Source organism: Syzygium oleosum, unplaced genomic scaffold, assembly GCF_021117445.2.
Source record: "Syzygium oleosum isolate NSW1041296 unplaced genomic scaffold, Sole_v2.1 Sole_v2.30, whole genome shotgun sequence".
Lineage (NCBI taxonomy): Eukaryota > Viridiplantae > Streptophyta > Magnoliopsida > Myrtales > Myrtaceae > Syzygium > Syzygium oleosum.
In genome coordinates, this window is record NW_026607514.1 from 1849677 (window position 1) to 1872667 (window position 22991).

At 39.4% G+C, this 22991-nt stretch overlaps 1 protein-coding gene across 16 annotated transcripts in view; it reads left to right on the forward strand.

The window, feature by feature from the left end:
• The window catches only part of LOC115661893 (probable LRR receptor-like serine/threonine-protein kinase At1g56140), a 124785-nt gene extending 113900 nt beyond the window's left edge, over positions 1-10885 (forward strand). For 15 of the 16 annotated variants that reach the window (XM_056304040.1, XM_056304039.1, XM_056304047.1 and 12 more), the window contains 9 exons: positions 3662-3736; positions 4625-4997; positions 5543-5741; positions 5830-5982; positions 6786-6904; positions 8635-9164; positions 9269-9410; positions 9766-10119; positions 10476-10885. In XM_056304040.1, the coding sequence (XP_056160015.1) occupies positions 3662-3736; positions 4625-4997; positions 5543-5741; positions 5830-5982; positions 6786-6904; positions 8635-9164; positions 9269-9410; positions 9766-10119; positions 10476-10538 (2008 nt within the window). In that variant the 3' untranslated portion in view covers positions 10539-10885. The remainder of the gene's footprint in view (positions 1-3661; positions 3737-4624; positions 4998-5542; positions 5742-5829; positions 5983-6785; positions 6905-8634; positions 9165-9268; positions 9411-9765; positions 10120-10475) is intronic. The other variant, XM_056304054.1, reaches the window with a different exon arrangement.
• Positions 10886-22991: the final 12106 nt, after the last annotated feature.

Sequence of the window (22991 nt, forward strand, 5' to 3'; positions counted from 1 at the left end):
TAAAAATCATTCATTTGAGTGCCATCGGCGATTTCCCTTACTGGAAACTCCAATGTGGCATTAATTTACTATCAATCGGGTTACATGGCTAGCTAGAAAATCCATTCAACAAAATGGTGCAGAAACGACATGGTTTGCTATTCGTTTTTGCCCCCAAACTGATGAATTGGGGCTAATAGCTTCACATGAAACCCTAATCCCAATTTGCAGGTCAAGAATCGATCAAAAAACTGAAGTTACTTCACCACTCAGTTTTGACAGTTTGCAAGAAACAAGATGTCGAAGCTGCTTCTGTCTTCCTCTTCCTCTTCTTGGTTGAGAATGGCCCTGTCTCTTCCTTCTCTTTCGTCCTTCTTGGGATAATGACATAAATAGTTCTTGAACTTTCGCCCAATGTGTAATATGATCCCTGAATTTTAAATTTGTTCAATATGGTCCCTGAACTTTAGCCCAATGTACAATGTTGTCCCTAAATTTTTAATTTGTTAAATGTACAGCCCAATGTACAATGTCGTCCCTAAATTTTTAATTTGTTAAATGTACAGCCCAATGTACAATGTCGTCCCTAAATTTTTAATTTGTTAAATGTGGTCCCTGGACTTTCGGTGAATGTTCAATTTAGTCTATGGATTGTATGAAAATAATCAATGTTGTCCTTCCATTAATCCAAAGACTAAATTGAATATTTATCAAAAGTCCAGGGACCACATTAAATAAATTAAAAGTTCAAGGACGACATTGCACATTGGACTTTAGTTTAGGGACCACATTGAACAAATTTAAAGTTCTGGGACCACATTACATCTTGGGTCAAAATTCATGGGGGTTAATACCACCAAAAATCCTAAACTGGTACATGTGTGACAATTTTACCCCGAACTTTTTTTTTTACCACCAAAAACCCCAAACTGGTACACCTGTGACAATTTTACCCCAAACTTTTTTTTTTACCACAAAAAATCCCAAACTGGTACACCTGTGACAATTTTACCCCAAACTGGTAAACCCCTGACAAATTTACCCTAAACTATTTTTTTGACCATAAAAAACCTTAAACTGGTACACCTGTGACAATTTTACTCCGAACTAATAAATTTTTAATATTATGTTTTATTTTTTCAAATTTTTTTATTTTTTATTTTATTATTATTTTTTTTTTCTTCATCTTCTACCTACTCGGTTTGGCCGCCGGCCCCGGTGGTGGCCAGAGGAGCCGGCGAGGTCGGCCCCGCCGGCCATGCCGGGCGAGGGCCGCCCTAGCGGCGTCGGCGAGGGTCGCCCTCGCCTCGGGCGGGCGAAGAGATGCCTCTTGCCCCGACGCCGGCAGGGCCGACTCGCTGATCCGCGAGGGCCGACCTCGCCAGATCCGGCGAGGGCCGCCCTCGCCGGCGTCGGCGAGGGCTATCCTCGCCCGACTCAGCGAGGTTGCCCTCGCCGCCCAGCGAGGGCGGGCGAGGCTAGCCCTCGCTGGGCGGCGAGGGCTCGCCGTAGATCCGGCGAGGGCGCCCTGCAGATCCGGCGAGGGCGGCCCTCGCCGAGTCGGGCGAGGGCGGCCCTCGCCAGCAGCCGGCGGGGCCGACCTCGCCGGCTTCCGCCTCTGGCCGGTTGCCGGACCAGCGACCGCCCAAAGGTAAAAGATGAAGAAAAAAAAGGAAAAGAAAAAGCAAAAAAATTAATAACAATTCGAAAAAATAAAAAAATAATATTAAAATTTTAGTTCATGGTAAAATTGTCACATGTGTACCAGTTTAGGGTTTTTGTGGTATGTTCAGGGTAAAATTATCACAAGTGTACCAGTTTGGAGTTTTTTGGGGTATGTTGGGAGTAAAATTGTCACATGTGTACCAGTTTGGGGTTTTTGGTGGTCAAAAAAAAAGTTCGGGGTAAAATTATTACACATGTACCAGTTTAGAGTTTTTGGCGGTATTATCCCAATTCATGGACCATTTGAGTCATTTACCCCTCTTTCTTTACCTTGAGACATCATCTTCTTGTTCATCGCCTCCCGCAATCTCTCAACTTGGACCATCCTAGTCAAACTTGGAAATTCCACAATCCAATCACTTGAAGTTGACCCCATCATGCGTCCTCTCCGTGACCCTCCTCCCCCAACCCCTCCCAACCTCAATCCTCCATTTTCCACCATCCAATTGTCCCTCTCTTCGGTTCCACGTCTCCCTCCAGATCCGCGCCTCCTCACACTCCCAGCACACAAAGAAGACAATTGCTTAGGCTATGCTGCTCCTCATTTTTTATTTGAAGCAGCCTATGAATCGATCAACCAATCATGAGCTTAGGCTCAGAGAACTCGTGGTCAAGGCTTCGATTTCAATGAGGAAGATTGCTCAGGCATGCGTAATTTGTTAAATTTTCCACTCGAAGCACTCGTATTTGATTACACGTGCTTCAGATTCCTCTTTTGGGGCTGATGACCAACATTGAAAGGCTGCGAAGAAGTTCATTGCCTCTTCTGGCACTGGTGACCCACATGATCGACCCGCATTACCACCTTCTTCTTTTGAAAGGCTCACCATTTCAGCGACTCTGATTTTTCTGGTGTTCGATATGTTTCAAGAATGGATGTGAAGACTGCGAAGAAGACAGAGTTTGAGTAAAGCAGCATGAGAAAAGCCTTCTTATGCGTTTGTTTCTATTGCGTGTTGCAAAAGCTGAAGTTGTTGGATTTGAGGGTAGTGCAATAATGGATGCGAACTCAATTGAATTCCAGAAAGAGAGAGTTTCCCTAGCTTTAAACTAAACATGGTTGCTTTGTTTACTTGTGCCACATTGGACGAAGAACTTTCCACATTGGACTTCAATTTCGTTTCAAAAAGCCACATCGGAGTCAAAATTTACTTTAAAAAGCCACGTAGGACGAATCCCCGGAATAGGCACTCAATTTACACTGAAATGATTAAAAAAGGTTATGACACTCAAGTGAGTACTATATGAAAATTATGGTACTTGTAATGTCTTTATTCCAGGAGTGCGTAATTGTTCAGTGTTAAGGCATTACGTTCATTTTTCACTGTGAGAGAAATTTGTAGCTTAGAGTGATACTCATGCTCCTCTTTGTTTGGTTAGGGGACAGTATATTTGTTGTAGAGACTTGTAGTGTGCTTCTTCTTTATACTCCGCCCTCATGGCCAGTAGCTTCAACCACGAAAGGATACGAGGTAGTGAGTAAAGTCAAGATGTATGACATGTGGATAGTGGCATTATTTGAATACAAGATAATAATGTTATCAGCAACTGGAAAGAGGGGGAAGTGTACACATGTATGTACGAAATTTAATCAAGCCAAGTCGCAGATTAAATGTGGCGTTTCCTCTAAACTGTGGGAGTTTAGTGGCTTTTGCATTAAGCAATGACTCATTTGCTCGAAAAGTTTCATAGATGACCTTTTGATAGGATAGTCATGATGTAGACTTTTTGTTTGCAGTTTGCTGGAATCTGCTGACCCTCCTAAAACATAAACTATGTACAAGAGAATAATGAAAATATGCACCTTCAGCTAACAAAATCGAAGACATCATTCGGCAGATCAACCATTTTTTCCATGTTGCACCCTACATGAAAACTAATACCTGATTATACCTAAAAACTTGAATGTTTGTTACCCTGCACAGTTAAAAATAATCTCTCTTTGTTTTGAACTTAGGGAATTGCCATCGGGATGGATTTGCCTTCAACGACCTTTTCGTTGCAGCCAAGACACTGGAGTCAGTAAGTTAGAGTTAAATATATTTCCACTTTTTTTCTGGACATAGATTTCGATGGAATAAAGTATCATCAGCAAGAACTTTAAACGTAATCCAATATAATAGTTGTTTCAAAATTGCATCCGCTGTTTGTCTCATTTGTTGTCAGTAATCTATACTCTTCTTCATTAATCTAGGGTTGGTAAGAATGGTTGGTTGTCCTGTTATTAGTTCTCTTCTGCCAAAGTATCACCCCAGTATGTATTTATATGGTCGGTAGGAATGGTTGGCTGTCCTGTTACTAGAATAATGAACGGTATAATGTACATTTGTCATCTACAATCAACCTCATTGAAGTTCATTTTAATGGCTGACGTTGTGCAATAGAGCAGAATTGCTCGCACTCTTGAAAGGAGTTGGTCCTATTGACAAAGGACATGTGAGCATGTGGGCATTTGTCAGTGTTAGGTTTGAGCATGTGGTCTTTGTAAAGGTTGGATACTACTAAGCTGAAACTTTGTCAGTGAGCCATTCATAGTGTAGCATAGATGTTTGACAATGCATACTATATGTTAAAATATCTCACATCGATTGTCTATGAGATTTAAATTGGCATTATGTACACGTGATCTCCCTCTGCCTAATAGCTTAAGCTTTTGGATGGACATTTTAACATTGCATCAAAGCCAGGTTTTGCCTCGGTTTATCTCACACTTGTGACGCTTCGTTCGTTAATTTCATGTGCTGTTCTGAGTCAGGTTTGCACAAGAGAGGAAATGTTAAAGTATTCCACATAACTTGTCACGGGGTTTATATAGGCCTTGTATACATGGGGTTTCCCTCCACCTGACAATTTAGGCTTTTGAGTGGACATTCTAAGAGTATTCAACCAGATCAATTATGTTTTCCTTTGCAGATATTAGTTTTGCAATCAATTCTGGGGGTCCACAAGTGGGAATCTCTGATGGAACTTTGTTTGAGGCTGACGATAACAACGGCATTGGTCCAGCTTCGTTTTTCATTAGTGAGACAAAGAGATGGGCACTTAGCAATGTTGGGATTTTTGACAATGCTACCAACTACCAATTCACATGTTCAACCTCCAATGCCAACTTGAAAATGCCGGACCAAGCTCTCTTCCAAACAACAAGGACATCCACGTCATCACTGAGATACTATGGGTTGGGACTCCAGAATGGCAACTACACAGTGAATCTTGGTTTTGCAGAAACAGCTTTTCCAGATGATAACCAGTGGACTAGTTGGGGAAGGCGTATCTTTGATATATATATTCAGGCTAGTCTTTAGACCTGTTTGCTGTCTGAAGTATTTTAGTGGCATGAAACTCCAGTAAGACGTACTGGATGCACAACTATAATATCATTGGTATGGCTATTTATGAGCTTATGACTTTACTTGAAAGTATGCTCAAATTTTGTTTCAATCAACAGCGTCGGGTTCATGATGGACCTTTACTTTTTTGAAGTCCCTGCACAAGATTGCTTATCATATAAGTACCTTGAATAATTATATCCTCACTCCAATGAATTATATTTTCCAGTTTGTCATGAGAGAAAGATTGATTACCATTTTTCGTCTTCATGTTCTTGGTGCAGCTCTTTTTACAATTGTCACTACTAGTGTACAAACTCATATATTACAGCCTTTAAATCAGGGATGAACCTTGCAATTTTCCAGATTATTTCTCTGAGGTTTCCCATAGTTAATTTCTCAAGAAGTAGGTGGACAAGGTTTCTGTAAAAATCTATGCTAAACTTTCTTCATCTAGTGCAACAAATTGTATTAGGTAACCTGATCTGTATATTTTGGCCTATTTGAAGGGGAATTTGGTGCTTAAAGACTTTGACATTAGAGAGGAGGCAGGTGGAAGGTCTTTCGAAGCTGTCGAGAAGGTAATTAAGGTTCAGGTATCTGAAAACTTTGTTGAGATTCACTTCTTTTGGGCTGGAAAAGGGACATGCTGTGTGCCTATTAGAGCTACGTATGGACCATCTATTTCAGCTATCCATGTTAGTCCAGGTAATAGAGTCCTTTTCTTACCAAATGTCATTCTTTGACTAGTGCACATTCACCACCATTTGATCACTCGCCTGAAATGTTTTTACAGATTTTACACCTACTTCTCTGGACAAGAGGAAGAATATGATGCCTTTGGTCGTAGTTATTGCAGTTAGTGTTGGAGTCATGTTCTTTCTATCTACTTCGGTAGCTTTTTATTTTCTCAGAATAAGGAAAAGGCCAAGCTCCAAAAAAGAGACAGGTGAAAAATTTGCATCACATGTATTTAATAGTTCTTGAAATAGCCATATTTGATGGTTCTTAATAGCACTTACATTGTTTCAAAGTGTCTAGTAATGTAGTTATGGTGCTTTGATGTCTCAATGTTTATGGTTTAAGGTAGTCTCATAGAATATTAGACATACTCTAGTCTTTGTGTCTAATGTTAGTTGTTTGTTGTATTCCTCAATGCAATCACATGGTTTCCTCTTGGACAAGATGCTCTACCATATAGAAAATGCATTGTGTTATTCTATGGATGATTTGACCGGAAACCAATGAAATAGCAAAAACAAAAATGTGTCAAGAACAAATGTCCTTTTTCGGCCCAATGTGAGTCCCACTTTTTCTCCTTATGTGAGTGACTTGATCTAGTAGAGTGTGCCTATACGATCATTATTATAGTATAGGGGGTCTCTGCTTTTTTGGACTGGTTTATCAGTTACCTTGCTAGTAAAGTATGTCTCTTTCAAAGTTTATGACCTAATCTGTCACTAGTGAGCCTCTTTTGTAAAGGAGATGTGAAGTGTTTAACCAAGGACATGCTTCCAAAAGAATTTTCCTCGAAGAATGAGCAAAGGAGATCTATAATCTCTTTCTACCTTACTCATCAATGCATAATTACCTTTCAAGAGAAGCGTGCCCAGAATTCAGGAAAAAGTTCTATTTAATAATATATCTGCCGATGAGGGAGAGCACTGTGGTGACCTCGCAAAGCAGTGTCAATTCTTTGCAGATGGGGTGATGAGTATATTTGAACTTGTTCTTACTGATTATGTTATGCAGATGTCATGAGAGTTGCTACAGGGGCATTGACTTTCAACTATTCAGAGCTACACAATGCTACAAATGGTTTCAGCCTTGCCAATAAGCTGGGCCAGGGTGGTTTTGGAATTGTTTATAAGGTAATTCTGCATCCTGATATTTGGGATATGGCAAGAGACGAGCTTTCTGTCCACTAAGGCTTTGCAATGCTTTTCAACTGTCCTGGTCTTGTTTGTAATTCTTGTCCGCAGTGTGACATTTGGACATTTAATTTACTCCAAAAAGGTGCCAATTCAGGTCAAAATTTTAATTGAGCTCCGTCCATTAGGCCAGCCCAAGTGCACAGAAAGTCATGCTCTCTGCTGTCTCTAAATGTGTTAGCACCTTCTTTCTAAATGGTCAAGTTTTTAGATTATAGCTGAAAATAAGAGTTTATTTAAAAAAATGAAGAAACTTTCGTTTTTGGGGGGTCGCTGCCTGGGCAAGCGCAGAGGGAGGGGGTGCTGGGGGGGAGTTGACCATTTCAATCATATCCCTTGGCACTGATATATATTTTCATTATGATGATGAGTGAATGCCGACTTTCCTGTTCATAGGATAACCAAAATTACATTTACTTCATCATCTTCTGGGTTACCTTTGAGTTTTGATTGATCTAAGCTATTATATATCTTTTTCCAAGCTCTAGGTCCTATGTGCATGCTAGTAAGTCACACTTGATCAGCTCACTGGAAATTATCAGCTGAGAATGAACTATGTGAAGATTTGATTCCCATGGGCTCACACTTGTCATCCCTAGGTAGTTAAGAAAGAATCACTAGAACGCACAAGTCTGTCATGCTACTGAATATTTTCTTCTTCCGCAGATCATTAATTTTTTAGATTAAATAATAGTCGAATATCGTGAATGAACACGTATCTATTTTGTTTCACCGAGGCAGGACGAAGTGGTACTGTCTTTGTGCCAAAGAGTTGTCGGCCACAAGTTTGATATTGCCTATGCACTCATGAATGTGGTGTATTAAGTGGTCTTGCAAGACAATGCTCATTCACATACGTCAAACTTCTGTAGCAAAAAATGTTCTCCTGTTGGTCAACTATTAGAGGGGATATGCAATATTTTCAGTTCCCTTGTCTTGAAAAATTCTGTTTGTATCATCTTAGAAATTATTTTTCGGTGTTCACATGCTATCCTTTCTGCATTTTTCATGTGTGATTGGAGATAGTATCATCATGCAGCCGCCAGTTCCGTCTAGGAGAAAACAAAAGAAAATAAGTAGAGTTCTTTGGTTGAACGATATTTTGGCTGAGCCATGGTAGTAGTGGCATGATGAACAGAAACTTTCTAGAAAGTTTTTTAACCCTTTGGCTGTTATGCTCCGTCATTCATCGTTCATTCGCTCTCATACTCTCGTTCTTTAGGAGATTGGACCATCCATTGTCTGCTACATAGCCCTTATTACACTTCTTAGCATTCTCTCTCAATGGAAACATTCATGTCAGATCCTTTAGCTTGTAACGTATGTATATGACCTGAGCCCCTGCCAAGTTGCTGGTGATGAAATTAACAAGTTGATGCTTTTGACTACGGACTATCTTAATGAGCCTCTGCAGAATTTGCTCTTATGCAAAGTGACATTCAGCTCAGAACAGAACTGCTCGCATTGTTAACTCCATTGTATTTGGAGGATTGAAACACGTAATAGATTACCAAAGAATTTTCATTCCTCAGGTTCATGATTTTCGATTTTATTTCTGTCCGATGGACCCTTAGTTGAGCCTCAAGACGATAAGTTGTAAAAGCTAGGGCCAGCTAAATGGCACTCAAACACGATTATCTCCCTAAGCCATAGAAAATTGTATACTGTAGGGAACACTTGGTGATGGGAGAGTTGTTGCTGTGAAGAAACTCTCTGCAACATCCGACCAAGGAAAGAATCAGTTTCTAGCAGAAATTGTGACGATATCTGCTGTTCAACATCGCAACCTCGTAAAGTTGTATGGATGCTGTGTACGTGGTGATAAACGCCTCCTCGTGTATGAGTTTCTAGAGAACAGTAGCCTCGATCGTGCCTTATTTGGTCAGTGTCGATACTCTGCATTTTATGGATATTCCCATCTATGCAAAAATGCTAGACACAATATTACTAATGACATGAATGGGACAGGGAAAACAAGCCTTCTTGTTGACTGGGGCACTCGTTATGGTATATGCTTGGGCATAGCACGAGGACTAGCTTACCTTCATGAAGAATCAAGAGTTAGAATTGTGCACAGAGATGTGAAGGCCAGCAATATTCTACTTGATTCAAGTCTTAACCCAAAAATTTCGGACTTTGGATTGGCGAAGCTTTACAATGATAAAATGACTCACATAAGCACTAGAATTGCAGGGACAATGTAAGTACTGAACACTTAGCCTCTTTGCTTTCTGATTATAAATGTTTTCATACATATAAATCTATGTGTATACCTTTGCATCTTATATTCTGGGACTGGAATAGTGGGTATCTGGCACCGGAGTATGCGATGCGCGGGCACCTAACTGAGAAGACTGATGTCTTTGCCTTTGGCGTGGTGGCTTTAGAGATTGTTGGTGGAAAGCCAAATTGTGCATCTGAAGAAGAGGCATCTCTGCTTGAGTGGGTAAGGATGAACGGAATTATTTGCATATGGCTCTTTAAGTTTGTTTAAGTTATTTTTTATTTTGGCCAACGGAATTTAGAGGATCCGGAACCCTTCTCAAACTTCTTTCAGTTGACTATGAAAATTTGAAAACGAAATGTTGGGTCGACACGGCAGAAACCCGACACCTTCACATGAGGAGACCACAAAAATGGAGCCCAAGTTCGAACCTTAAGCCAATGAGTTATGGGCCAATTAATTGCTCCACATTACAGTACATTCCCTATGTGGGACATTCGACATTACAGTAATAGTCCTCTGGTTTTTGATTAGGCACTTTAGTTTGCTGACTTCGCTACATTTTTTTGCTTTGAAGGCCTGGCACCTGTATGAGAATGAGCGTCAGGTCAAACTAGTGGACCCTAGATTATCAGAATTCGACGAGGAGGAAGTTAAAAAATTGATTCACGTGGCCCTCCTTTGCACCCAGATGCAGCCGTCTCTAAGGCCACCGATGTCCAGTGTAGTAGCGATGCTTCTGGGCCGTACTAATGTCATTCCTATGCCTTCAAAGCCAGGTTACTTGACTGACAACATGTTTGGCAGTTTTGTCAATTTGATGAGCGGAACAGTGATGGAGGGGAACTTGCGCAACGACGACTCAATCTCCAAATATGAGCCTGGCCAACACTGGAGAAGAGTCACTTCTGGGCCATCAAGCCGATCCTATGTGAGTGTCTTATCTTAACTGCTAAGTTGGTCATATCTCTTTTATTTATCTTTCTGCTGCGGTTTAAGCTCATGAAACTCCTGTAAGTGCTCAGTTTTTTTTCCCCCTTTCCATTGGTTTGCCTGAATCTTGTGGCGACACTTTGGGTTTGAAGGTGGTATGTAAAGTGATAATATATCTTCATCAAGAGTTATAATTTTCCTGTTTTTGTAACAAAATCCGTCGTCAAGTCATGAATCTCATAATCCTTGCAAGTCACCTTGGAAAATCATAGGCATTCCCCTTTTCTATGGCTTCCATTGCTATTTACATAAATGTTAAGTATAAGCTTAGTTCTGAACTCTCTTCTTAAACAGGGGAAATCCAGAAAGCCTAGTGATGAAGCAGCTGAATCGAAGCAATCGCATGACTTGACGTGAGATTTGAAGATTAATCCGAGGCATTATTCGATGTCTAGAGACCGCATTAAGAACGAATATCGACAATGTGTCATTTCTTTCACAGTATTGACCAGTTGTTTCATCAATCCGGCGACAGTTTCGGGGAAGGCGTCGGTTAAGCAAAGCTATTTTGCATCTATAGGTAAGGGAAAATAAACAATGATCTGGTTACTAACATCTAGTGTCATAGAAAAGCAAAGTCTGGAGTTTTCTTATTGAATTCAAGTCAACGACCATTGAAGGGTTGACCGATCACTGCATCACCTGTCTAATGCGTACATTTGCCATCTTAATTTGTTGGAACAAGAACATCAAATTCACACGTAGATGTGTGTCCAAATGGGACTTGGTCAAGAAATCAAACCAGCTTGTAGTGGCACTTCTACCCAGAGAGCAGAACTTGGTAGCCTTTGCCTCGGGGACAACTGAAATTGCTGGACAAGCAATCGCCGACGGCTTCGGCTCTCACAGCTTCTCGACTCTCTGCCTCCTTAGCTTCGCACTTCTCCTGCTGCGCAATGTAGCGAGTTGAAAAGGAGAAAAATCAGAACAACGAAATCTTTTTCTTTTTTTTTCGGGTTTCACGGCATTGCGTGATCACTTCAATCTAATGCACATCAAACCTCTGTGGTCTTGGTGCTGCCTTGTTCACTTGGTCCATAGTCCTCTTCGAATTCAGGCATTACGCGATCCCACTACTTGCCCACCTCTTCTAGGCAACACTTCATCCTCCGTGGTTTTGCTGTCCCGTATGAGCGCTGATCAAGTTATCATCAAAATAATGTCATGTTACCTTTTCTGACACTACAAGTCACTAGAGTTACATATGCAAATTAAAGGAAAATTTGAAAAGTTGTCGCGCTAAACAGAACACTGTACGAAAATTTTGATATTCCTGATGTATTTCTCTCTAAAATAAACTAACTAGAGTGTTTTTGTTTGATGGAGTAAGAACAACAAATATTTTATTTCCCATTTTTTTCACTTTGATGAGAATGTAAAAAGAAAAAATTAGTCTCTTTAGACAATCCTAACACACTTTGGCTCCGGCAAAAGGACACTATTGGTGCCATAACTTGTGTACGGAGATCACTTTGGTGCCATAACTTTTTTTCGGATCACTTTGGTGCCAAAATCGGAGAAAAAAGATTACTTTAGTGACTCCGGCCAAAATTCCGGCCAAAAAAAGAGCCACGTCAGATTTCCGGCGAGCCATGTCAGATTTCCGGTGAGCCATGTCAGCATCGGAAATTAATAAAAAAAGAGCCACGTCAGATTTCCGGCGGCCATGTCAGCATTGGCACTAAAGTGATCGTTTTTCAAAAAAGTTGGCACCAAAGTTATCCGAAAAAAAGTTATAATACCAAAGTGATATCCGTACACAAGTTATGGCACCAATAGTGTCCTTTTGCCCTTTGGCTCCACTATATCAAACTTGTTGCTAAAACAATCTATGATATGTAAAAATTTACCTTGGAAATTTGAGATGCTCTATATAAAAGATTAAGTAACCTCTTAAATGCTAAAAGCAAAATATATATAAAAATTAAAATTACAAATTATTTCAAGCATAATTGTTTTTACATTGTTGATATAAAGGTGGTTCGGCCCGAAACAAAAAGCTTTACCTAGCCCTTGCATTTCGGGTCGGCAAGGTGGCGAGGGCAACTTGATCGCACTCTGGCCAATAATTGCATCGTCTCGCCCTAAATGGACACATGAAAATTGCAATTTGTGAGTTTTAGGGTCAAATATATCTCCTTGCAAATAAGGTGGGACAAAAGTGAATTTAGCCATCCTTGCCGCATGGCCTGCGCCGTCCCCCACCCTAACCCTCCTAAATATTAAATTCAAGGGAAAATTACCGAATAAATCCTAAACATATTGAATTTGTGCCAATTCAGTCATTAACCTTTCAATTTGGTCAATTAATCCTAAACCTATTGCATTTGTGCTAATTAAGTCCTAAACCTTTCAATTGTGTCAAATTGGTTCTAAATCATTTGATGATTTGCCAATTTAGTTATTCTTGCCAAAGTTTGGCCGGAAATCACTAACGTGGCAATCTAGTTAGCACTGACTATCCTATATTGCATGACCAACGCTAAAGTGGACAATTCTTTTGAATTTTTTTATAATTTTTTCCTTTTTTTCCCAACCCTAGGCCAGCGAGGTCACGAGTCAATCCCCGCCTGCCACAAGCAAGCGTGTCATGGCCCTTGCCTAGATCCTCACCCAAATCCAAGCGAGGGCAGTGATGCCCTCGTCGCCCAACAGGCGAGGGTCACAGCCCTCACTCATACTAGGCGAGGACATCGCGGTCCTTGCCGGCCATAGGCGAGGGCTGCCGGCCATAGGCGAGGGTCACGACCCTCGCCTATATCCAGCAACCTACCTATGGTTATGCAGGAAGAAAAAAATAATAGAAAGTTCATGAAAATTTTAAAAAATTATCCACATTAGCATCGGCCATGCCACGTTGTGTTGGTCGTGACCGTTCTACGTGGCGTGTGTGCAATAAGTTTAGGACTAAATTGACACAAATGTAATATGTTTAGGACTAAATTGATCAAATTGATAAGTTTAGAAGTGAACTGGCACATGTGCAACAAATTTAGGACTTTTTTGGTAATTTCCTTATTAATATAAAGTTGGTTCAGCCTGAAACGAAAAAGTTTTACTTGGCCCTTGCATTTCAGGTCAGGATGATAGTGAGGGCAACTTGACCCGCTCCGGCCAATATTTGCATCGTCTCACCCCAAATAGGACAGATAAAACTTGCAACACGTGAGTTTTAGGGTTGAGATGGGATCAAATATACCTCAAAGTGAATTTAGTCATCCTTGCCGCTAGGGCTGTCGAAAGAACCTGGTCAAACACCACCCGACCCGACCCGAAAATTTTCGTATTAGGCCAGGCTGGGCTGGGCCTCAGCGTGTTTAGGTAACAGTAAAAATAATTGGGTATTATTTTGGATCTATTGGGCCCGGGTCCCAAGCCCAACCGAAATAATGAAACTCTTTCTTCTTTGTTCACCCGAATTGGCGCATGGCCTGCACTGTCCCGTACCCTTCTAAGGGCCCGTTTGGTTCAACTTTGAAAATGCTACTTGGGGGAATGTAAATACCTTTGGGTGAAAGCCCATTGGGGAAATGCAAATGGTGTTTGGTAAAAATATTTTGTAAAGCTACTTTGGCCAAAATATAGTGTTTGGTGAATTATTTTTGCAAATGGACTTTGGGAATAAAAAACCTAACTTACCCTTCGCCGGAGCCGGCGAGCCAGATCTAGCGCCGGCGGCCGTCGCCTGAGGTCGGGCGACCACCAACGGGCCAGATGTGGGACCGGCGACCGTCGCCCGGGGCCGGGTGACCCTCGGCGAGGGTCACGGGACCCAAGCGGCCACCTGAGTTGTGCGACCCAGGCGACCGGCGCCTGGGTCGCGCGACCTCGGCCGGCCGTCGCTCGGGTCGCGCGACTCGAGCGGCCGTCGCCTGGGTCGCGCGACTTCGGGCGGCCGTCGCTGGGTCGCGCGACTCGGGCGGCCGTCGAGGTCGCGCTGGGTCGCGCGACCTCGAGGTCGCGCGACCCAGCGGTACGCCTGAGGTCGCACGACCCAGGCGGCGGCCGCCTGGGTCCCGTGACCCTCGCCAAGGGTCGCCCGGCCTCGGGCGACGGCCGCCGGCCTCTTGCCGGCCCGATCCGGCGCCGGCCTCCCTCGCCGGCCACCTCACGAAGAAGAAGATGAACAATACACACGAGGGGCAAAACCGGAATAAGCCAAAATAACTAAGAGTAGTTTGGGGATAAAAAAATTTGGGTTCAGCATTCCAAATACTAGCATTTGGCAAATGCTTATCCAAATGCTGAACCAAACGGGCCCTAAATATTAAATTCAGTTTTTCATACTATATGTCTTGTATAAAAAAAGGTCCACACTACTTGGCAATAATTTTTTGTTACATTTTCAAGGATTAGGAAAACCGCACCATACTTAAATTTAAATAAATATCTTAAATTAAATTTAACCTTAAGAGAAATGCAGGACAAGATAAACGATGTGGTATAATTCGAATGTTACTCAAATATCACCACAAGCTTGACGGAGAGTCAAATTCATGATCAGCTCTAATAGGATCAAGTAATTAGAAAAGGGTAGTGAATCAATGAGAAGAACTCAAGACAATCGCCTCACAGTTTTTACTTGTTTGAAATTTAATCATAACTATTCCGCATCACTTAGACTCTAAGATCCGAGAGTGCAAAGCCTATCGTCGTAGCCTTGTCGGCCCATCAACCGTCCACAACTCTCTCTTAATGCAGAGTAACAGCACCCGCTACACACAAGCTAGTCGAAGATTCATTCAGAATACGACTCGAACTTATAATCTCATGGAAGACAACTTAAAGTACGAGGCCATCGAGCCCGAGGACGGATGCACGCAGTTAGGGGTGGGTGCAATTGACATGATTAACCTCTTTTGGTTATGCTTATTTGTCTTCAGTTTTCGAAGTTTTTTTTTTCTCTTTTCCGATCATTGCATTTCTTGAAAAAGAATAATGGAGATCAGATGTTAATCCGCATTTATATCACATTTGCCCCTGCCCTCCAAAATTATAATGATAAATAAGACGAAATCTTTTTACGCAAAACAAAATCTATTCAATACTGATGTAGCTAGCAAGGATCACCTAGAGGGGGGTGAATAGGTGATCTCAAACAATTTTGATCAATTTAAGCGGAAAGGATTGACCACAATTGAGTCTGAATGAAATTCAAATTCAAAACAGTTTATATAAACAGTGCTCTTGATGTGCAGTATGTAAAGTAAGAGATAAGGGATAGAAAAACTACATACAAGTTTATAGTGGTTCGGCTTATAGCAAGCCTACGTCCACTCTCCCACGCTAACAGCCTACTGGCTGGATTTCACTATATAATCAAGAGAAATTACAGATTCTGAGTGACAGCACTCTTGTGTATGATAGGACTCTCTATCTCACACAATCACTCTTACAAAGTATCCCTCAAGATCTTAATATTTAGCTCAAGAAAGACAAGAGAAAGGATTGGAATATGCTCAGACTTTGAACTTGTTGATTCTCAATTTCGTTCTTCTCCTTCTGCTTCTCATAAGTCTCCTTTTATACTCATCCACTACCAAACTAGCCGTTGGACAGTCTTCAGAGGATTATCTTCTAATTTTCATCTTGGACAGATTTGTATAAAATGGATTGAGTAGCCGTTGGTTGATAAAATCTGAATCCCGCTGATTATGGTCGCCCATACAATCAGAATCTTGGTTTCCATAAGTAGAGCTTTATCCGTTGTGATGTATTCTTGTCATAATGTTTGATTGTCAATCAATTAGGCTGAGATTGAGTCAATCAAAACTTTCCTTTTTGTAAAATCCATGCCAGATCACTAGCTGTTGTGATTCGTTTTGAATGAGTTTTGTTTCTACGTCTGAAAAACTTCAGTGTCTGCATCTGCATAATTTCTACGTCTGAAGAATTTCTGATTCTTGCTTTACATTCAGAACCTAAGTCAGCGTAGGTCTTCAGTAAAATCTAATTCTTTCAAAATTAGAGTCTGAATGACTTTTATGGTAAAGTCTGAACTTCTTATTTCTGAGTCTGAACTTTTAGTTTTGAACTTCCATAATATATTAACCTAGAATGGAATGCATGTCAGATTCACAAGATAAACATAGAAAGTTGTCAGTTTCAAAATTCATTAGAAGTTTTCCTCAACAATCTCCCCCTTTTTTATGGTGACAAAACTTCCATGCAGATTCAATCAATGTCATATAAATTTGAAGAAAATAATCATATTAAGCGCATGAAACACAGATATAAAAAATAAACGTGAAAACTCGTAAGAGTTGTGTATTTCTCTTTCTTCCTATATAACATGCATATTGAAATGTTAGTACGGCAATATCTGCATAATCTCTCCCCCTTTTTGTCATCAGCAAGCAGAATAATGTACTGATATAAGCCATCCAAACAGTCTAACAAAGGCAAATGTTAAGAATACAGAACCAGTTTGGAAATAAGAATGATTTTTTAAAAAAGGTATGAAAAGCAGGTTATTTCTTTGATGGGGTTCGAACAAGTTGAAAGTTTTCTAGGATAGAAATAGCTTCCTCAATCTTGATAGAACATTGACCCATAGCTTTCTCCATATTTGTTGAACATAGAGCAATAGCTTCCCTAATCTCTGCTTTGTCTTTTTCTGCCTGAAGATGTTGAATCTGATTGTTTTCTTCAACAATTTTCTGAAGATTCTTCACGTCCTCTTCAAGTGCAACTTGTTTTTCTTTTATTTCTAGCAGAAGGGTCAGAATGGTCATATTTTCTGAAGTCTGTTCCTGAACATTTTCCGATGCATGCTGTTCAAACTTATCCCCTGTCTCTGTTGGAATCTCCCCCTGAAAGTCAGCCTGTCCTGCAGTAGTATTTTCATTTAAAGTCTCTTCATGATTAAGTGGAGATTGACTTACATCTGTCCTCTGTGGAATATCATCCTGTTGATGCAGATGTGAGTCCCTCGATATTGGTTCTGAAACCTTTTCAGTAGGTTCCGAAACATGTTCTGGACCAATATTCTGTCCTGTTTCAAGGTGTTCTGATTTATTATCTTCATCTTGAAGAAGAATTCTTGTCTTCTTACTGTACATCCTGAATGGACTTGAAGACACAGTCTGCTTTCTTGCTTTTTCTGTTCCTTTTCTTTCTTCTTTGTCTTTGTTGTTTTTCTTGCCAACAGATTTTGCTCCTGACTGCTGAGCACCCTTTCCTCTGTCTGTACTTGCTCTTTCCTTTTTATCATCAAAATGCTTAAGATTCATCTTGATAAGCATCTTTTCTCCAACAAACATCAAAGGAACAAAAGTTTTGTACAAATCATAGTTATGTGTAAAAAGATAAAGATTCTAGAGATGAGTGCACCATAAGGAAGTTGGCCCTTATCCTTTTGGAGAGTTCTGTACATGTGAAAAATAATGATGTGTGGAAGAGAGAAAGACTTTCCATTCAGAATGGCTCAAATAAGCTTGATTTCAGACTTGGACAAGTCAGTCTTGGAAGCAGCTTTAGGCCTCAAGCAATTGATAATGATCTTATGCAAGATCACAATTCTTCTGGTCAAATCAGAATATGAGATATGGCGTTTAGAGCCTCTAGCAAAATTCTGATTTTCTGAAGCCGCTTTGGAAGCATCTTCTAGACTCACTTCTAATGGAGTAAACTTGTAATTTTTTGCTCCAATAATCATAACCAGATCTTCCACTTTCAAATCATACTTTTTATCATCAACAGTGAATTGAAGCCAATTTGGGGACAGAATGGAAAGATTTGAGTAAAAATAAGCAGTCAGTTCTGCATATACATGTGCAGATTGCAGACAGAATTCATAAATGCCCAATCTTTCAAAAAGATGTTTCACAGAAATGCCAACCTTCATAATCCTTCTAGCAAGTAACAATTGATAGTATACATTGTGCTCTGTATTTCTGAATAAACTGCCATTACCTTGAGCACAAGATGCAATTTCAATCTTCATCTCAAAGTTATGAAACAGTCTAGCATCATCATCAGGAATCGTAAATTTAGACGCACTGGTAGATTTAGGGCTTATGCGAATGGATTTCTTGTCAAAGGGAGTTGATGGTTCCCCGACTTTCTCTTTTCCCTTTCTGGAAGTAGTCTCCTTTGGAGTAGTATTAGCCTGATCATGATCAGTTCTGGAGGAAAATTGAGAATAACTTCGCACAAGACTTTCTTTAGTGTGAAAGTTGTTATCTTTCAGACATTGACGAAGAACCGATGCAGAGGCATTGCTGCGTTTCAACCTTTCATATGCTTTCCACACAAGCTTGATATTACTGAAACGAAAATCAGTTTTACCCGTAGTTTTTGGTGGAGACAATGGTTGTGGTTCTTGTGGTGTCGCTTTTAAAGAATCTTGGTGGTGGTTCGATTCTGTGTTTGATATCTCCATGAATTATGCTGGTCCTGAATACTTTGAATCTTTGTTGAGAATACGCGATGATCGTCTTTTGAAAGGCATTGTGATTCACAGAGACAAAAAGATTTGATCTTGGAGAAAGAGGAGAAGCAGACTCTGAGTGTCGTGATGATCGGGAGTGAAAAGGGTTTGTACTGTTAGGGTTTTATTAAAAAAAGAGGACGGTTTTTGGAAAGAAAAACCGCTTTTAGAAGTTATAAGAAGTGATCCTATTATATAGGAATGGTAAAAAAAAAATATTTTAAGCACAAACAATCAATCAAATAAATTAGAATACATACCTGATTTGCTTCAAAAGTAACATGTACGAAAATATCCTGTCAGAAATGCCAAAAATATACCCGCCAAAATTTGAATTAAGGACTTACCTTTCTTTTGAGTCTGAAATGGACAATTAGACGGAGAACATTTGAGTCCGAAAAATTCCTGTCTAACAAATACTTCAAGAAAATGGATAAGTAATGCATAGTTTATTTCTAATATACTCAAATAAAGACTTATCAAGATGTTTTGTGAATATATCAGCTAATTGATTCTTAGAATCAATAAATTGAATATTCACATCACCATTATAAACATGGTCTCTAATAAAGTGATGCTTGATTTCAATGTACTTAGCTCTGAATGAAGAATTGGGTTCTTGGTCAAATTGATAGCACTTGTGTTGTCACATTTGATTGTAACACTTGAATTTTCAATAGCAAAATCTCGCAACTGTTGTTTTATCCACAGAATCTATGCACAACAACTTCCCAAGGCTACATATTCTGCTTCTGCTGTAGAAAGTGCAACTGTGTTTTGTTTCTTTGAGTACCAGGACACCAACATATTTCCAAGTAGTTCACATGTTCCTATAATACTTTTCCTGTCCACTTTACATCCAGCTAAATCAGCATCAGAATAACTAGTAAGAGTAAAATCTGATTCTTTGGAATACCAAAGACTTAACATTGGATAAGTTCCAATGTATTTAATTATTCTTTTAACTGCAGAGAGATGAGATTCCTTTGGGTCAAATTGAAATCTTGTACACATACAAACACTAAACAATATGTCAGGTTGAGATGCAGTAAGATATAACAATGATCTTATCATGCTTCTATATACCTTCTGATCAACATTTTTACCATTTTTATCTTTGTCCGGTTTGGATGAATGAGACATAGGAATGTCTGTTTTCTTGCAATTCTGCAATCCAAACTTCTTGACAATCTCCTTTGCATATTTTTCTTGGCAAATGAAGGTTCCATCCTTGGTTTGTTTCACTTGTAGTCCAAGAAAGAATGTCAATTCACCCATCATACTCATCTCGAACTCATTCTGCATATTCTTAGAAAATTCTTTGCAAAACAGTTCGTTAGAAGATCCAAAAATGATATCATCAACATAAATTTGAACAAATAAAAAAATCCTTACCTTTTCTTTTAATGAACAAGGTTGTATCAACCTTACCTTTTGTGAAGTCATTTTGCAGAAGGAAGTTACTTAACCTCTCATACCAAGCACAAGGTGCTTGTTTTAGACCATAAAGGGCCTTTTTGAGTTTATAGACATGATCAGTCTTCCTTGATTCTTCAAAACCAGGTGGTTGTTCCACATATACTTCTTCTTTGATATAGCCATTCAGGAAAGCATTTTTCACGTCCATCTGAAACAATTTAAAGTTATGGAAACAAACATATGCTAAAAGTAGCCTAATGGCTTCTAACCTGGCAACCGGTGCATAGGTTTCATCATAATCTATGCCTTCTTCTTGTGAATAGCCTTTTGCTACAAGTCTTGCTTTGTTTCTTGTGACTTTCCCTTTGTTATCCAGTTTGTTTCTGAATACCCATTTTGTTCCAATTACTGGATGATTTTTGGGTCTTGGCATAAGTTCCCATACTTTATTGATTCTGAACTGCTGAAGTTCCTCCTACATAGCTTCGATCCAGCTTTCATCTGATAATGCTTCACCAACTTCTTTTGATTCTATTTATGATATCAATGCCAAGTTGCTGATGTTTTCCTTGTATTTAGATCTAGTTTTGATGTCATCTTCTATTTCTCCAATGATGAGGTTCTTCGGATGACTGGATTTATGCTTCCAGTTTCCGTCGAATCTCTCCTTCTGAATATCATCAGATTCTGAGAGTTCTGATTGAGTCTGGATTGATCCTTCTTTTCCTTCTTCTACAGATTCAACGATCTTTGGAGATTCTTGTTGAGCTTCAGATAACTCTTGAATATTGGAAGATGGTTCAGATTCATCTTTGTGAGTCTGAATATTTTCATCAAACCTCACATTCATTATTTCTTCCACAGTCTAAGAATTCTTTTGAAGACTCTGTATGCTTGACTTGTAGTAGAATATCCAAGGAAAAATCCTTCATCTACTTTCTCATCAAACTTATCAGAGCGGTCATTTGAATTTTTGAGTATAAAGCATTTACAACTAAATACACGAAAATATGAAATATTGGGTTTTCTACCTTTGTAAAGCTCATAGGGGGTTTTCTCAAGCATAGGCCTGAGAAAAACTCTGTTAATGATATAACAAGCTGTAAAAACTGCTTCTGCCCAAAAATAAAAAGGAATCTTGCTTTCAATCAAAAGAGTTCTTGCCATTTCTTGCAAAGAACGATTTTTCCTTTCCACAACACCATTTTGTTCTGGTGTAGAAGGAGTAGAAAAATTGTGTTGAAAGCCATTTTCCTCACAGAAATCTCAAAAACTTTTATTTTCAAATTCTCCCCCATGATCAGTTTTAATGCAGGAAATGGTATAACCCTTTTCATTCTGAACTCTTCTTGTAAATCTTGAAAAATATGAAGATGCTTCATTTTTATGAGTAAGGAAGAACACCCAAGTAAATCTTGTGTAGTCATCAACAATAACTAAACAATATTTCTTACCACCAATACTTTGTATTCTGGTTGGTCCAAATAGATCCATATGAAGAAGCTGCATAGCACGATTAGTGGAAACATGATGTATAGACTTAAAAGAGCTTCTTACTTGTTTTCCTAGAGTGCATGCATTACATAACTCTGTTTTCTTGTACTTCAAATCTGGCAGACCTCGAACCAATTTCTTGTTTGAGATTTTTGAGATTTGTTTCATAGTAATATGCTCTAATTTTCTGTGCCATAGATCTTCATCCTCTTTGATTGAGATCAAGTAATGAGTGGAGTTTGGATTGACATCTAGAAGATAAATATTGCCATGTCTTCTTCCTGTGAATGTTTGGGAAGAATTTTTGCTCGTTCCTGAGCATGTATTTTCTTGAAAGTTGATTATGAAACATGTATCACATAGTTGGCTTATGCTTATCAAGTTGTAGTTGAGTCATTTTACCAATGACACATCATTGATTGTGAGTCCTCCAATTTCAACTGTTCCTTTGCCAACTATCTTTCCTTTGTTATTTCCTTCAAAGGAAACTTTTCCACCATTCAGGCTTTGTAGTTTAACAAATATGCTTGGATCTCTTGTCATGTGTCTAGAACATCCACTGTCTAGGTACCACTTTCTTTTTCTTTTTGTGGTAACCTGCAAAAATCACAACCACTCAAATTTTCTTTAGTACCCAAATTTGTTTGGGTCCTTAAGAATTAGTACAGACTATCTTAACAAAGTCTCTTCAAATTGGTCTCCAGACCTTAGGACATTCATTCTCAAAGTGCTATGGATCTCCACATTTTGAGCACTTGAGTGCACTTCAGCCAACAGGTTTGACAAAATTCCTTTTGAAATGATTTTTATAAACTTATCGAGGAGGTCTTTGCTTTAATCTCTCCTTGACTTTTGGAAAATCAATTAAATTGTCACTTTCCTTCACAAATCCGAGACCAGATTTGTTGTAGTAAGGAATTTGTATAGAAAGAATATGCTTCAAGGTTTCCGAACCTTTTGAAAACTTAGTAGTAATTTCTGAAAATTCCTTTTTCAAAACAGCATTTTCTTTGGAAAGAAAATCTCGATTTTCCTTGACTTGATGAAATTCTTTTTGAAGGAAATCGATTTTTTCTTTTTGTGAAACATCCTGTTGCCTCAGTGATGAATTTTCCTTTTTTAAAGAAGAGATTCTTTTAAGAGCAGCCTTAAATTCAAAGCATAATTCATCAATATAATTTGACACTTCAATTGGCATTTCAGGATATTTTACCTTAATCTCAACTTTAGCATCGATTCGATAGTCGACTTGGCCAATCGAAGTTTGAGATATCTTCATCACCTGTCTTCACACTCGTATATGTTTAAGGCTTTAGATATCTTACTGTCTTCACACTTTGTATCACTCCAGTTTTATGCTTTTAAGGCTTTTTTTGCTTTCTCAAATTTGGTCTTCTTTTTCAGAAGTGGACAATTTGGCTTGATATGTTCACGTTTCCTACGATGAAAACAGATTACTTCCTTTG